Raw genomic sequence first — 16025 nt, forward strand, 5'->3', positions numbered from 1 at the left:
TTCTCGTGTCTTGTGCTGTAACTAAATAAAATACTGTATATACAAACACATAAAGATACAAATATTATAATTTAATTTGCTTCCCGTGATGATTAACAGCAATAAAATTATCCCACAACTCAGCACAGATATGTTTAAATTATTATTATTATTTATCATGTTCACCCTCTGCAGTAGCAGATCTGAACCACTAGAGGGAGCAGCTCTCCACAGAGTTTCACTGTAACATCTATGAAAACTACTTTCTGTGTTATTTGTATTTTTATCTGAATTGTTTTCAGTCCCAGATCATCAACAGAAGGAAAATCAAGATGTTACTGTATCACAGACTCCAGGGAGTTTATTTGTAGTTTACAGTGACCTCTGACCTCCCATTGATACATTTCTGCACATTACATCACACTAGTTTAAGAAAATAACAACACAAAGTCTGAGCAGCATGAGATTATAAACACTCCTGTAAAAATGTAACAAGTTAAAAGAAGTCACACTTTAACTCACACATCATCCATCATCATGTTACACTCACTGGGATGAGAAGAACTTACTTTCACTTTCGTTCACAACCTCAGTTGTTCAGATTCACCCAGATTTAAGTGACGTGGACTCACAATAAATTCCTATTGGCTCAGATCGAGGCTCATGTTGACGCTTCTCCAAGTTTGTTCATCATTTCAGCTTTGGAGCTTGAGCTGGAAACAGACTCGACTCGTCTGGATAAAACTTATTATTCCTCAGAGTTTGATACGACGAAGACAATGAAGCTGTTCGTGTTTCTGCTTTGCCTTGTTCACGGAGTGTCAGCAGGTGAGTTACACGCTTTTAATTTGGTTAATTTTAACAGAAAATATTTCTGCCTAATATTAATTATATTAGTGTCAGATGTTTACTTACAGGACTGAGATGTCTCCTCTACTAGATCTAAACTTTATATTTTTAGCCACTGTTTTGTAATGAATTAAAGTCAAATGTCTGTTTCTGAAAAGAGCTGTGGAGAAGTCGAGAGGAAACGATCCGAGCGGGTTCTGACTAAAATGGAAGCATCATTACGCAGCGTAAAAGTCCAACGCACAACACAAATAAATTCAGATAATACGAAGACAAATGTATATGAAGGAAGAAGGACTAAAACAATAAGTTTTCTTTCTACAACTACATTATATGTGGAACATTTGGCCATTTCAACCTTTAAATTGTTCATTGTTTTGTTAAATGCAAACTTTATGCAGTTAATTGTGAGTCTTATAAATACTCTAGTAGCTCTTTTATTCAGTAGGTTGTTTGGAATTTGAAGACAAACAACTTTCTGCTTTGTATAATATTTAATTTTATCCGCGGTATAAACTAAATTACAGACATCCTAACATCACATTTTATTTATTAATCATCTTGAAACTAAATTTCACTCAGAATATTCACTGTAACCAAGTAAATATGATGTATTTAATACAAACACGTTGTTCGACCTCTTCATATTTTACTGAAGACGATATATTAAAGATATATATGTTTTCATTTCAACAGTAATTATCTACAGGCTGGTTAGTAACAAGAAATGATATTAATTACAGAAATCAGTGTCTTAATTATAGAATTTATCCAGAAACTCACAAGATGATTTTTAAACAGCTCAGTTTGTTCAGTATGAAACAAGTTAAAAAGAATAATAGGGAATTAGTATTAACTTTGTCTGTGTATGTGTTTATATAAAAATAACCATGTGCTGCTTGTATTTTTAATCCCCCAAATATTTATGTCTGTAAAAACCTAAAACTCCAGTAGGACTTTCAAGATGTTTGATCATTTTTCTTTTCTTTATTGTTTCTGGGAAGAATTACAACGTTTCTTTAAGGTTGATTATACACATACATGATTCAGACAGTAGAGGGCAGCGAAGGATTCTGAAACAAAAAGTAACTTCATTGGAAAAGTATTTAGTAGATTTAGTAAATACTATGTAAGTGTTAATATAAAACTGTGTAGTGTGCTGTATCTGATACTAACTAGTACCTGATCAGAGTATAAGACAAAGTTCAAATGTACTTGAAAATCTGCATTTCTTTGTTATAAAAATAATTATTAATCAGATATATTCAAAGCACTTAAGTGAAACAACGTGTGACAAAAACATCAATAAAAATAAAATCCATTATTAGTTAAAAATGAAAAATGATCATAAACTGTATAATGAGAATTACTGTTGTTTTTTCTTTCATTTCAACATTGATTTCAGATTTTCATTAGTCACAATTTATAGTATAAGACAGTGATAATCAAGTTAATTTAATTACTTGAATATGTAAATTTAAATCATATCCAGTTCATAATTAACATATTTTGCCTTTTTTATAACAATGTGCTAAAACAATAACAAGCAGTTTAAATGAATTATTCCCAAAAAATAAATGTTTTCACTGGAAACTAAACAGGATTTAAACTTTATAGTTAAAACTTTGAGGGGTTAGTTTAATATTTAATCATATAATAATAAATTGTAAATCTGTATATTTAGTTTATTTATTTGTTTATTGTACAACAGACGTTATGATGAAAGTTGTTCCTGTATTTTTTTCTTTTTGTTATTTCTGAAAACTGAACTCTTTTGTTACAGTGACTCACTCTCTGAAGTATTTCTACACGGCCTCGTCTCAAGTCCCAAACTTCCCAGAGTTTGTGGTTGTTGGTTTGGTTGATGAAGTTCAGATGTTTCACTATGACAGCAACACCAAGAAAGCAGAGCCCACACAGGACTGGATGAAGAAATACACAGAGGATGATCCACAGTACTGGGAGAGTCAGACTAATGGGTTGTTGGTTCAGCAGCAGGTCTTCAAAGCCAACATTGAAACTGTAAAGCAGCGCCTCAACCAAACTGGAGGTTAGTTCATGTCTCAGTTATTATAGGTAAAATATTTACTTATTCATCGATTTTAATAAACTGTTGTGAACACACACTCTGTATCATCCATTAACAACATTCACATGTAATTGTTTAATATGTAGATTTTTCTTAATTCACTTGAACACACAAAGTCAGATTTAACTCTTTTCTGAGACTGAAGACTGGACCCTGGTTTACTGCTCTGACTCTAAACTAAACACATCATAAAAAGATTGTTTCCTCTAAATTAGATCAGAATAAATCTGCTGAAATTATCACAGTCTGTTGATTAACAATAATTAACTTATACAGTTTAAACACAGCCAATAAAGTGACATCATGAAACAACATGAACGCATGAAAAACGTCTCATTCATGTCACAGATATAAATAGTTTAACAGCGTCACTGAAAACAGTTTGTTCATCCAAAAATAAATATACAAATTTAGATTAAATCACGTTTACTTGACCACAGAGTGTCTGTGACTATGATTATATAAATAACTCAAACAGTTTATTAATTTGTTTATTATAAAAATATTAACTAACAGGTCTGAAGATCAGATAATGATTTATTTATATTTTTCCACAAATATAAAGTGTTGTACATGTTTGAACATTTGCTGGTTTTTATTTGGAATCATTGTGAATTAAACATTGTTCAGTGTTGATTGGACAAAATAAGTGATTTAAAGATTCAAGACAATTTTCTAAAATAACAGACTTTTAATAATTCATTAATTAAAACAGACATTAAATCTTAAACTATGACAAGAATAATTAGTTTAAACTCTAAATATGTTTAAAAACTGTGATTTATTTACATTTGTTCATTAATAATTTATATATATTTTTGGGTGCAAACCATTTAAGCTGTAACTCAGTTTTAGTATCATTTTAAAATATTACTAAAAGCTTTAATGTGACATACAAATAAATGATTTAATGTACAGTAAGATATCAGGTTGTAGTTCCTATGTTTTAGTTTGTGTTTCTTACTTTTAGTTTGTGAGTCTCAGTTTGTCTCAGTCTTTATGGTCAAAGGTCACATGTTTTAAGGGGCGGGGTTTGTCTCTGTGCTGCTCTCCTATTGGTCAGATAAACTGTCAGTCACATCCTTCACTCAGCTCTGAGAAGTGACCACATCCTCTGAAGCTGTTAACATTCAACCAGTAGCTCTCAGTAAAAGTTGAGACTGAACTTATTTCCTGCGTCTGTTTTCATCACTGATCCATGAAACCTTCCTGCTGACATCAGATCAGCTTCTGGAAAATAATCTCACCGTGTCTCCAACCCTCCTCAATAAGTTACTGCTGTTTACTGTGAGCAAACATTATCCTGTTCATACATCTGCTTTATGTGAAGATCTCAGACCAGACTGAAACACCTGATCACTGAGGAAAAGAAATGTCTGGATATTTTCTTGTTCCTTTTTAGCTCAGAAACAGAGAAACGAATAAAGACGACAGCCCCCATGTGATGATCAGTTTAACAGACAGTCTGATCTGGTTAAAGCTCCATTCAGTCCTCTCCTGCTCTCCTCCCTCTCATATTCTGTCTTTTAATTCACACACTCGCTGTTTAACTGCTCTCATCGAATTATTTTTCTGTTTGTGCTGTCGGACAAACGAATGAGCATAAAAACAATAAATAAAACAGTGATTTAATTGTGGCTCATAAATTCTTAGTAAAAGCAGGAAAGTTGTAGCTTCTGTGCTGTTGAGCTAAGATGCTGCTTAAATTCATTAAAAATATATAAAATGACAGGAACTGATGATTAGTTTTCAGCTGAGAGTTGGACAGATGAAGATGATGAAATGATCCTACTAGTTAGTGAATATATGTGTCAGTTAAATGATCTACTATCTGAGTTTTTCCTTCATATTCAGGATGAAATAGAAAATACAGTAACAGTGTGGTGTATCTGCTCAGACAGGGAGCTCTCTGTGACCACACTATATACAGGTGTAGTTATTAAACAGCGCTCACGCTGGTTTTCACTTCATGATCCTAAACTAGTGATTTAAAAAGCGTCTCAGCGCCACAGTGGAGGAGTTAGCCTGGTTTAGCTGCTAACGTTAGCCTGGTTTAGCTGCTAATGTTAGCCTGGTTTAGCTGCTAACGTTAGCCTGGTTTAGCTGCTAACGTTAGCCTGGTTTAGCTGCTAGCGTTAGCCTGGTTTAGCTGCTAGCGTAAGCCTGGTTTAGCTGCTAACGTTAGCGTTAATGAGCCACAGTCACATCACTGTTTCTGCTCGTTCATGTGACAACAGGAACAGAAAACATCTAATTAAATGACAGCAGCTGAACTGTGTGTGTTGGTTAAAAATGCAGAAAGGCTGTAGTTGATGGAGGAGAGCAGGAGAGGACTGAGTGGAGGTGGAACCAGATCAGACTGTCTGTCAGACGGATCAACAAGAGCTTTACTGCTTCAGGAGCTAAAGAAGAACCAGGAAATGATTCAGTCGTGTCTTTATCTGATTAGTCATTTTATTGTGGTTAAAAATATTCACTAATCTGGCAGAAATACACATGATGTTAAGAAGCTAGTGTTGGCTCACAGTGAATGTCAGAGAACTGTGGACGTCTTAACTTTCCAGAAGGTTTTTCTGTTACTAGCAGCGAGGTTTCACAAATAAATCAGAGACAAACTGACCATGAATATGAATTAAATCTTAACTTTTAGAGCGAGCTGCTGGTCGAATGCTAATATCATCAGAGCTCTTTGAAGAAGCTCAAAGAAAAACTGAGACTCACAAACTAAAAACAAAATAAGAAACACAAAGTAAAAGACAAACACTACAAGCTGTGACATGAGAGAAAATCACATTTCTTTACGTTTCACATTGAAGCTCTTTTTATATTTTTGATTGATGAGTAAAGTTAGATTTCAGTTTGTGTTTTAAATGAACTGATCTCAGATTGATCATCAATAATAAATATGTTCATGGACTACAGACTGGATTAGATTCACTTTACTGAACAAACAGTGATTAAATAATTAATCAATAAATCAATTAGTTGATCATAAAATGAATTGAACCAGGTGATCATTGAACTCTTTAATCAATCAGACATTTGTTGGTTCCTGTTTCTCAGATATGAACATTAAATTAAATAAAAATTTAATTTAAATTAAATCCTGTTCAGTGTTTGTTGGTCAAAAGAAGCAGCTTGAAGATTTATCCTCATCATTATTCACTAATTTCTGACATTTCACAGTGAAAACAAGTGATAAATAAATAAAAACACTCGTTACATAATCAGCAGTGACACAAATCTTCAGCTAAAGATCTAAATTTGTTGGAGAAACAGTTTAGATGAACTCTTCTGATCCAGTGTGTCCATAATATAGTAGAACTACAGTAGATTAGATTTCACATTTAACCTTTATTTGCTCCTAGTGTTTCTGTGCCACAATAAACTCAGAATATTTAAATGTGAAGTTAATGAATCGACTGGTTGATCAATATGAACATGAATCAGTGACAACTTTGATTTAATAATAATTGTTTAGTGTAAATCCAGTCTTTAGCTGTTTGTTTCTGACTATTAGAAACAGTTATGATTTTTTTATTTTATTGTAAAGAATCAAATAATAATTCATGGATATTGAAGAGGATGTAGGATTGTCCACTGTGTCCCTGTCTCCTGTCTGTCTGTTCTGTCTCTGTCTAAATGTCCAGTAGTTTCCATCAGACCAGTAACAACAGTAGGAGTTGATCCTCTGTGTCTGTTGATGAGTGGAGCTCTGTGGTGAAGATTTGATGTGAAATAAAATAATGAAATGATCTGAGTCTGGTTCACTACAGGTTCTCTGTCTCTGTCTCTGTCTCTCAGGTGTCCACATTGTCCAGACGATGTACGGCTGTGAATGGGATGATGAGACTAATGAGGTGAAGGGATATCGTCAGGATGGTTATGATGGAGAGGACTTCATAGCATTCGACCTGGAGTCAGGGCAGTTTATTGCTCCAAAACCAGAGGCTGTTCTCACCAAAAACAAGTGGAACAATGACAAAGCTGAGATCGCACAGAGGACGAACTACCTCACTCAGATTTGTCCTGAGTGGTTGAAGAAGTATGTGAACTATGGGAGGAGCTCTCTGATGAGAAAAGGTAAAATAACATGACCTCAGTTTGTTTAATGAACTCAGTGTTTATATCCCTCAGTTACTTTTCTACCACAGCATTATAATATATGACCAAGTGTTTACACTCAGTTTACATTCTTTCTCTTATTTTCTTCTTCATTTATATAATTAGCACCATTTTGTGCCTTTTACGTCTCTTCTTTACCTCAATTCCTCTACATCACTTTTGCTTTCATCTTTCCACCTGTTTCACTTCCCTTCTGGTTATTGTAAACTGTCTCTCCCTCCTGATGTTTCTTCTTAATATCATTCTCATCTTATGTAGAATCGCCTCCTTTTCATAATAATACTTAACATGCTGTATATACTGTATTTATATTAATATGTGTGACTAAGCCATTCATACTACATTAAACCTACTATAAATGGTTATTCTCTCTCTCCCTGCAGACGTCGCCTCAGTGTCTCTCCTCCAGAAGACTCCCTCCTCTCCAGTCAGCTGCCACGCTACAGGTTTCTACCCTGACAGAGCCATGATGTTCTGGAGGAAAGATGGAGAGGAGACTCATGAAGGAGTGGAACAAGGAGAGATCCTCCCCAACCATGATGGATCCTTCCAGATCAGTGTTGACCTGGATATTAAATCAGTCTCAGACTGGGGGAAGTACGAGTGTGTGTTTCAACTCTCTGGAGTCAAGGACATTGTCACCAAACTGGACAAAAGCACCATCATAAGCAATGAAGGTAAGAGATCAGAGTTAACTTGAAGAGCTTTAAAATAGTTTGGATGAGAAACTCGTCTTACATGTCATGTTTTAGTTAGTTTCTTTCATGCAGTTTTTATAAATTATGTGCCCCTGAAAGTTAAAAGAAGAATTAGAAGTATTCATTAAGTTTATTTAAGTTATTATTTTTCATGTGAGTTGTTTAAAATGATTTGATGTAGATACACATTTTTCATATCAACTTTACGTATTTTAAAGATAAAATTTATCTGGAAGTATTATTTAACATGGGTGAATGTGTGTGTCAATTCACAAAAGTTAAGATCAGGTTTATTTGCCCAGCAGGTTTGCTACTAATTTCAAGTTCAGAAGCTCTTTGTGCTCGTACACAGTGTAAGAACGTTTAGGACTAGTTGGTATAATCCCTTTGTAGAGTAGCTATAATAGAGATGATGTGGTGGGATCTATGTGACAACTGGGCGTATCCAGGAGTAGATTATGAAGAGGCATTGGGTGTAGAGGTGTAAAAGCTTCATTGGACTCATCAGGACGACACCTTCCTTAAACTGTATCTCAGTGATTAGTCAACAACACCTCAGGAGGACTCATCTGTGACAGATGTGTCCTCCTCTGGTTTACTGCTGCTCCTCCTACTCTGTTGTTGTGAATGTTATTTAGAGGCTCAGTACAGACAAGACAACAACACAGTGACAGAACAGAGGCTAAATTGACTTTGTTTTTATCCTGTTGGTAAATTTTCCTCTTATATTTTCTGCTTCATCTATTCAGCTCCTGATTTGTTTGTTATTTCTTAACAGGGAACTCCCTCATCATGATCATTGCCATCGTTGTTGCTGCAGTGATTCTTGTTGCTGTCGCTGTGCTTGGATTCATTGTTTATAAGAAGAAGTCAGGTGAGAGACACAACCATGTTACCATGTTAACCATGTTGTCAGCAAACAGTAAGAAATTAAATTATATAAAACAATTTATAACTATAATAACTAAAATTATTTTTATTTTTTTCTCATTCCAGAGAAACAGACTCCATCTCGTAAGTTATTATCATTTTAATCTTTAAAGGTCAAAGAGGATTCATGTGTAGTGAAGAGTTAATTTCATGACTGTTTCCTTCAGGGCCTGATGTTTGTAAAAGTGTGATTTTAGATCAAGACGTAGCCTAACTCTGTTTCTATGACCTTACAGCTGCAGAGAGCGGAGAGGTCCAGATGATGATGCCACAAGCCTGAAACACCACTATGAATCACCACAGTGAGTTGATTCATATTCTGAACAAAGATACTTTAAAGAACAGCATCAGAATAATCAGTAAAAGTGAAGCTGTTTTATATCAAGTTAAATCAGATCATGAAGACACATCAATTCAAATATTAGTCTTAAGTAACATGAGTTTATTAGTACTTGGTTTATACAATGTTGAAATGACTGAATCATGAATATTTTAGGTTGTAATGATGCTGTTAATATGTGGCTTTGTGGAATTGAAGTCTACAATAACTTCTTCATTAACTTTTTCTCTCATCTCTTTAGGTTTATGGATGAATGTTGTGCAGGAATGAGGAGCTCTGACAACAAATCCACCTAAACTGGGAATTCATTGTTCCACATCATTCATAACATAAATTGACTGAGTTGTTGTGAATCTAACCACAGATGCTTATTGATTTAATAGATATAAAACAATTTGGCAAAATAAATAAAACAAATACACATAAAATAATATAAAACTAAAATATGACCTTAAATAGTTTTAATCATTTGTTTTTGTTGAAAAGTGGAATTTCCTCTGGAAAAAAATAAACATATTGGTAAATCAAATAAAGTTGATTATTATACTATTACAATATTTTAAACAATGAAAGCATCACAACACTCTTCATACAAACAATTCATTTAAAGATCTGTGTGTTGATCTGAATCAGTTCCATCATAATGACAGTTTATTGTTTCTGGTGTTGGGTTTTTTCTGGTATATCAACAAATAAATCATCAATATAATAACACAAATAAATCATCCATATAATAACACAAATATATCAGTAGAAATAAACGGACACACATGTCCACATACATGCATTCATCTTTTACTCCATAGGTTTGATTATAGTTGTGATGATGATGAAAACTGTTTATTAAGCTGTAGTTTTGACAGTCCTACTAAAGATTACATCTAGCACCCCTATGAGGGGTGGAGATATGGGTTTGGATCAGTGTGAGTCCTCTGAATCTCTCTCTGGGATAAATCAGACAGGAAATAAATGAACTGAGTTTTATATCACTGTATTAAATATCTGGACTTGTCAGGAATTTATTGAACTCATCATTTCTGTTTAGTTTCTTCTAAAGTTCATCATTCAATCCTTGTTAAATTTCCAGAAAACACTTGTGACATAATGATATAAAAATTATGACGTGGCCCCTTTTCTCATAACCACAGATTTAGAGTTCTGTAAATATTCTGCCTGTATATTTAATTAAACTGAGAAAGTAAATTCAGTTCAGGGCTAATTAGTAATAAGTTATATGTTTGAAGTTATTCTTGATTAAGAGAGAATGTCTGTTTCTTTTCATGTCCATTTTTCTCTTTTTGATTGTTTTACACATTATATTTAGATTTTTTCTTGTGATTCAGGAAGATTGTGAGATATTTTATGAAATAAGTTGTTGAAAACATTTTCTGCTTGTATTTAGAGATAATGGACTCTTTCTTGCTTCTGTTTAAAGAGATGTCAGAGATAGATTTAGAGATTAAACTGATTCTCAGATCAGTCCTTGTGTTGGATTAAGTAGATGACTGTTAAATGAAGTTTCATTGCTCTTTCATTTCTTTGTACTGTTTGTTTGCTTTTCAATAAATTCACCAATAATCCAGATTTCTGTCTTTTTGTGATTTCACAGATAATAAATGCTTCTACATCTGTGACTGTTGATAATATTTCATTTATATTTCCAGATTATTCCTGTAGTTACAGAGATTAAATTAACCTGCCTCTTGATTCATTGATGACTGCAGAGAACTCAAGGGAGGGTTTGACTTTTCATGTCATAAGAAAATGATAGAAGTTAATGAGTTTAAGATTTTAAGAAGCTTTATCATGTCCAATTTTCTGCTACTTTTGCTACAATGGTTTGCATGTAGCTGTATAAACTCTTCTGATTATGCTGTTCTTTACCCTAGGAGCTATTTAATAGAGTAACATTAATATTTAAAGTCACCAATGTTTTTTCCCCACCATGTTCTTGTCACCTACTTGAATCTTTTTTTATTTTATGATTTGTTCATTGGACAAATGCCATACTGCACCATCCAGGTTCAGTATTACTTTTGTTTTCTCCTGAAACCTGTTGCACTGAAATCTGCCTGGAAACAGATGACCAGTTCTATGGCTCATCAACTCTTTCATACTATAACAGCTTTAGCATAATTTAAGATGTTTTACAACTTAAAACAATTCTGAAAACATTACATCAACACTTTTTTCAACTTTTTTTTTTTCAACAAATCATATAATTAAATGATAACATCCATGTTTCAGTCTAAACTTCACAGGTGATGAAGAAAACATAAAAATCTTCACAGACATTTAAATATAATTTTTTATTTCACAATCACAATGCAGCTGATTTCTGCACAGAAACAGGACATTACCAGCTGTTACCACTACACAACATATTTTAAGTGGAGCTGGATCTCAGCTATGAGTGGGTGAGAGGACATGACAGGTCTCCAGTCTGTAACAGAGAGGGACAAACACACCTGTGGGCAGTTTACAATCAGTAACAGTTCTATTGATATGACTTATGATATGACTTAATATGACTTATTTTGGAAGCCCAGTGCATATACATATAAATATATAAATGCATTACAAAATCATGGGGTCGAGAAAGCTTTGAACTGGTTGGACTAGAAATCCCTGTAAATTAATTTGTGACAATAACATAAACATTTTAATATTGTCAAAGAAGTTTTTGAAGATACCAACATTCACTTTCATTTTACTGAATTCACTTAAAGCACATTTCAGTACAATGTCCTTAGTGCAGCTGAACATAGGATAGATTTTGTACTGTAATCTGCTGTAAAATTATGTGAGTAGTATTTGTTTCATAAATGTTTGCAAATAAAATGAGACAATAGTGCAAAATAAGCTGTGGTTTTCATTTCAGTACACATCTGTTGACTTTCCTCTGGAAAACACAAGAGAAACCTATTTAACTGAGTTCTGCCTAGCAACTGGTGACATTTTAAGTCTCAGGAAATTTCACCCTTTCACTGCCTTCACAAAGCAATAATAAAAGTTAATGTGTTATACGTTGTGTGTGCGCTGCAGTATATGTAAAATATGTTTTAAAAATAAATAATAACTGTCATTTATTTTTTTGTGACTTTTTCATAAAGCTTAGTCATTGTAATAATCTATATCATCTATAAAACCTCCATGCTGAATATTGCATAGAAGCATAAGTAGAGTTCTAAATTGTTTTGTACAGTTTTGTTTTCCATTATTTTCCATTATTTCCATTATTATTTGAAAGCCTGAAATATACAACAATATATAGCTACAGATATGAATATAAAATTTAATATATAGTAAGCCATAGTTTATACAGTTAGTCATAAAATGTTATCTCTTATTCAGTGTTATCCAGTACAGTTCTAAAAGCTCATCTTGTAATATACAGACGTCTCTGTTCAGTCACTTTTTGAACTGACACCTGGATCAAGTCTTCAACAATTCAGATTATTTGCCAGTTCAGTGTCCAGGTTGATAAAGGTGTCCCTAGTCCTGTTGTAATTGTTACAGTTCCTGTGAATGGGATCGCAGCGACAAATATATCACCTGTAAAAGCAGGTGAAGAGTGGAGTCAGGAAGGCACGATGTGTCTCTGTTTTCCAGAAAGTGTGTGCGTCTGACTCATTTTACACAACATCAAAGCTATGTAGACATCAAACATCACTCTTCATGACACAGTTCAGTCAATTAACTACTCCAAACATATTCTCTTTAAACTGCTTTGTTTCCCTAATCTTCACATTACTCTTTAAACAGTTATATACAATAACTAACATCAGTCCATGCATTACATGTTTGTAAATCACTATTTACAGTGTATCATGAAAATCCAACATATTGGACGGGTTGGCCCCAATGGCTATATATGCTATGGACTAGGGATGGACTTGAACCCGAATACGATATTTGGAAAGGTATTCGTTGTTATTTGTACCTTTCCAAATACCGTATTCGCATTGACTGATGTTGTTTTTTTTTTTTACAAATACTTCAGCAAATAACTTCTGGGAAGCGGTGTTTGACCAGGAAATTATCGCGTTACATTAGTACTGAGACATCTGCAGTCAGGTTCTCTTAACTAACTAATTCAGACTGTTGTCTACTGGTAAATGGTCTTGCTTTTATATAACACTTTTCTACCTATTGGTACTCAAAGAGCTTTACAGTCAGACAATTCTCCCCGGATAGAATTTACAATAACTTTTTTGTTTCTTCAGGTTTATATGGAAAAACAAAATAAGTATATTAAGTGAAAAGGCCACTCTGGTGGGGGTTTGAATGTGAAAGATTTCCAAACTCCTGTGATAGGCTGGCGACCTGTCCAGAGTGTATCCAGCCTCTCGCCTGATGCCCCCATGACCCTAGTTAGGATTAAGCGGTATGGAGGATGGGATGACATGACATTTCCAAACTATTAATAGGTTTTTCAGGATTAATTGGATTAAGCAATGTTTGACTATTAACAACTGTCATTGGTTCTACATCCTTAATATTTTGTTTGACATGTACTTTCTACTTTCTTGTAATTATAAATGTGATAAACCTTCAAACATAATTTCTCTCCACACCCCTCCATAATTTAGACTAATCAGCATGTTCTATCTAGAAGAAAGTCCATATTCAAGTAAGATTGGTTTGATGGGACAGTGCACAGCAGCTGGTGGTAAGCACTGATGCCTCCCAGCAAGACTGTTATATATACATTTCCTATATTTTTTACATTCTCTTACTTATTCTTATTGTCTCTTACTTATTCTGATTGGTCTTTGTTCTTAACACTGGTACACTTTGAGTTGGAGCTGCTGTAACGAAAAGTAATTTCCCCCTGGGATCAATAAAGTAATTCTGATTATGATTCTGAGAAGGTCCGGGTTCAAGTCCAGCTCGAGCCTTTCTGGGTGAAATTTACATGTTCTCCCTGTGTCCGTGTGGTTTCTCTGGGTACTCCGATTTCCTCCAAAGACATGCTCCATAGCCCTGCAATACACTGGCAACCTGTCCAGGGTTACCCTGCCTCACGCCTGATGACAGCTGGGATAGGCTCCAGTAACCCATGCAACCCTAGTGGACAATGGCCAGGATAAAAGGTAGTAGAAGATGAGATGATCAAGCTACATAACAATGTTTATTTTTTCCCCTCGTACACTTCATTATTGTTACATGTTTTTTATTGTCATTTCCTGTTTCTTTTTTGATATATGGTTCTGTTTACCTATCTTTTTCAATCATTAATGTTTTGTATGACAGAAAAGTCTGTTAATAAAGGGAAATGTTACACCCACCACAAATACAAGTTACCAAGTTTATTATCAAATACAATTCAATAAATCATAGGCCCACAAGTAACATCCATACAGCCAGCATCCCATTTGTCACTAACAGGGCAGGAGTTCAGTACACAAACATCACACTGGTGCACTCACAGTGAATTAACACTCAGTTTGCACACATGAATGCAGTTCACTGCAAACAACAAACCAAGTCATCCCTTAAGCCTGCACTGGAGGACTGACTGAGACCTGACCTGAGGGAAAGCTACTCAGTTTGGGGAAGTGAGCAAATAAAAACAAACAAAAGAAAATAGGAAAACTAGTCCGCCCAAAGGACAATACCTCATAACTTTTTGCCCACTACCAGCTCACTTGCCAATGTGGACTGAAAGGAAAAAAAACACGAAATAAACCAAAGGATAATTTCCTTTGGTTTATTTCGTGTTTTTTTTCCTTTCAGTCCTCCACGGTAAGAGCAGTCAGTGGCCCTGATGCTCTAGATCAGGGGTGTCAAACTCAAAAACACAGTGGGCCAAAATTTAAAACCTGAACAAAGCCGCAGGCCAAGATTGAACAAATGAACCTTTTAATACGGAACGAAACGAATTTTGCTTTAACATTGAATATGGAACAAGCAACTCTTATTACATTATATATAACTTAATAGTGGAGACATGCAAAATCAAATTTCAAATAAAAAAACACATCAATGGCATTCATTTATGAAATAAAAATTTAATATTATCAGTCAGACGTCTCCTGAGAGATGTTTTGGTCATCTTCATCGAGGAGAAAAGTTGCTCACATAGATAAGTGCTGCCGAACATGGAGAGCATCTGAGCAGCTTGGGTGCGGAGCTGAGGCATTGTGTCAGGGATGAACTGTGGAAACTGTGCGGCGCCTACAGCATCATACTTTGACTTCAGTGTGTTGTTGCACTGGAGTTCAATCAGCTCCATTTGGATGTTGGTTGGTGCATTTTCCACATCAACTGCGAAGGGATTACTAAGCAGTTCAAACCTCCATTTCTGGACATCAAAGTCAGCAATTCAGAAGGCTGCGAATAGAAAAATGTTTTAAATTTTTTATTTCATAAATGAATGCCATTGATGCGTTTTTTTATTTGAAATTTGATTTTGCATGTCTCCACTATTAAATTATATATAATGTAATAAGAGTTGCTTTTTCCATATTAAAAGGTTCATTTGTTCAATCTTGGCCCGCGGCTTTGTTCAGGTTTTAAATTTTGGCCCACTGTGTTTTTGAGTTTGACACCCCTGCTTTATAGGGTTAATACTGGATGCAAGATAAACCTCAAAATGCTGCAATGCAAACAGTAATGCAAGTGTTTCTTTTCCGACCGTTGAGTACCTGAGTTGGTGTTTGTCGAACTTCCTTGAGAAGTAGGCTACAGGGTGGTCGATGAATCAGTGACCACTCAACCAATCAAAAAATAGTATTTCTTGTTGCCAGGTGAAATAGCACCATCCTAATCACACCCACGAGAGGACTGGGAATTTATCTCTTCATTTAATTTTTAGTCCTAAAAGTCGTAAAAAAAAAAATTGGTTTAGAGAACTGTGGCAGGTGGAACCAGGTGGGGAAAAAGGAGGGGCCAATGGATAGCAGAAAGGTAATGTTTTGTTTTGGGGAAAGTAGAGAGGAGTATTAAGTTTTTTTGTTTGTTTGTTTTGTTTTGTTTTTTTGATAATATGAAACGGCAAGAGCAAGAGCAG

General features: G+C 34.5%; 1 protein-coding gene across 1 annotated transcript; it reads left to right on the top strand.

The window, feature by feature from the left end:
- Positions 1 to 648: 648 nt before the first annotated feature.
- On the top strand, positions 649 to 10594 carry LOC125020560 (class I histocompatibility antigen, F10 alpha chain-like). The gene is made up of 8 exons (XM_047605987.1): positions 649 to 807; positions 2612 to 2878; positions 6722 to 7000; positions 7426 to 7719; positions 8519 to 8614; positions 8737 to 8754; positions 8907 to 8972; positions 9252 to 10594. The coding sequence occupies exons 1-7, from the start codon at positions 759 to 761 to the stop codon at positions 8948 to 8950; spliced, it is 1047 nt and encodes a 348-aa protein (XP_047461943.1). The 5' UTR covers positions 649 to 758; the 3' UTR covers positions 8951 to 8972; positions 9252 to 10594.
- The last annotated feature ends 5431 nt before the right edge of the window (positions 10595 to 16025 follow it).

Source organism: Mugil cephalus, chromosome 14, assembly GCF_022458985.1.
Source record: "Mugil cephalus isolate CIBA_MC_2020 chromosome 14, CIBA_Mcephalus_1.1, whole genome shotgun sequence".
In the NCBI taxonomy this organism is placed as follows: Eukaryota; Metazoa; Chordata; class Actinopteri; order Mugiliformes; family Mugilidae; genus Mugil; species Mugil cephalus.

Coding starts and splice junctions, on each gene's coding strand:
- LOC125020560 (XM_047605987.1), top strand. CDS start 759: ATGAAGCTGTTCGTGTTTCTGCTTTGCCTTGTTCACGGAGTGTCAGCA. Junction 808..2,611: donor TGTTCACGGAGTGTCAGCAG/GTGAGTTACACG, acceptor CTTTTGTTACAG/TGACTCACTCTCTGAAGTAT. Junction 7,720..8,518: donor CACCATCATAAGCAATGAAG/GTAAGAGATCAG, acceptor ATTTCTTAACAG/GGAACTCCCTCATCATGATC.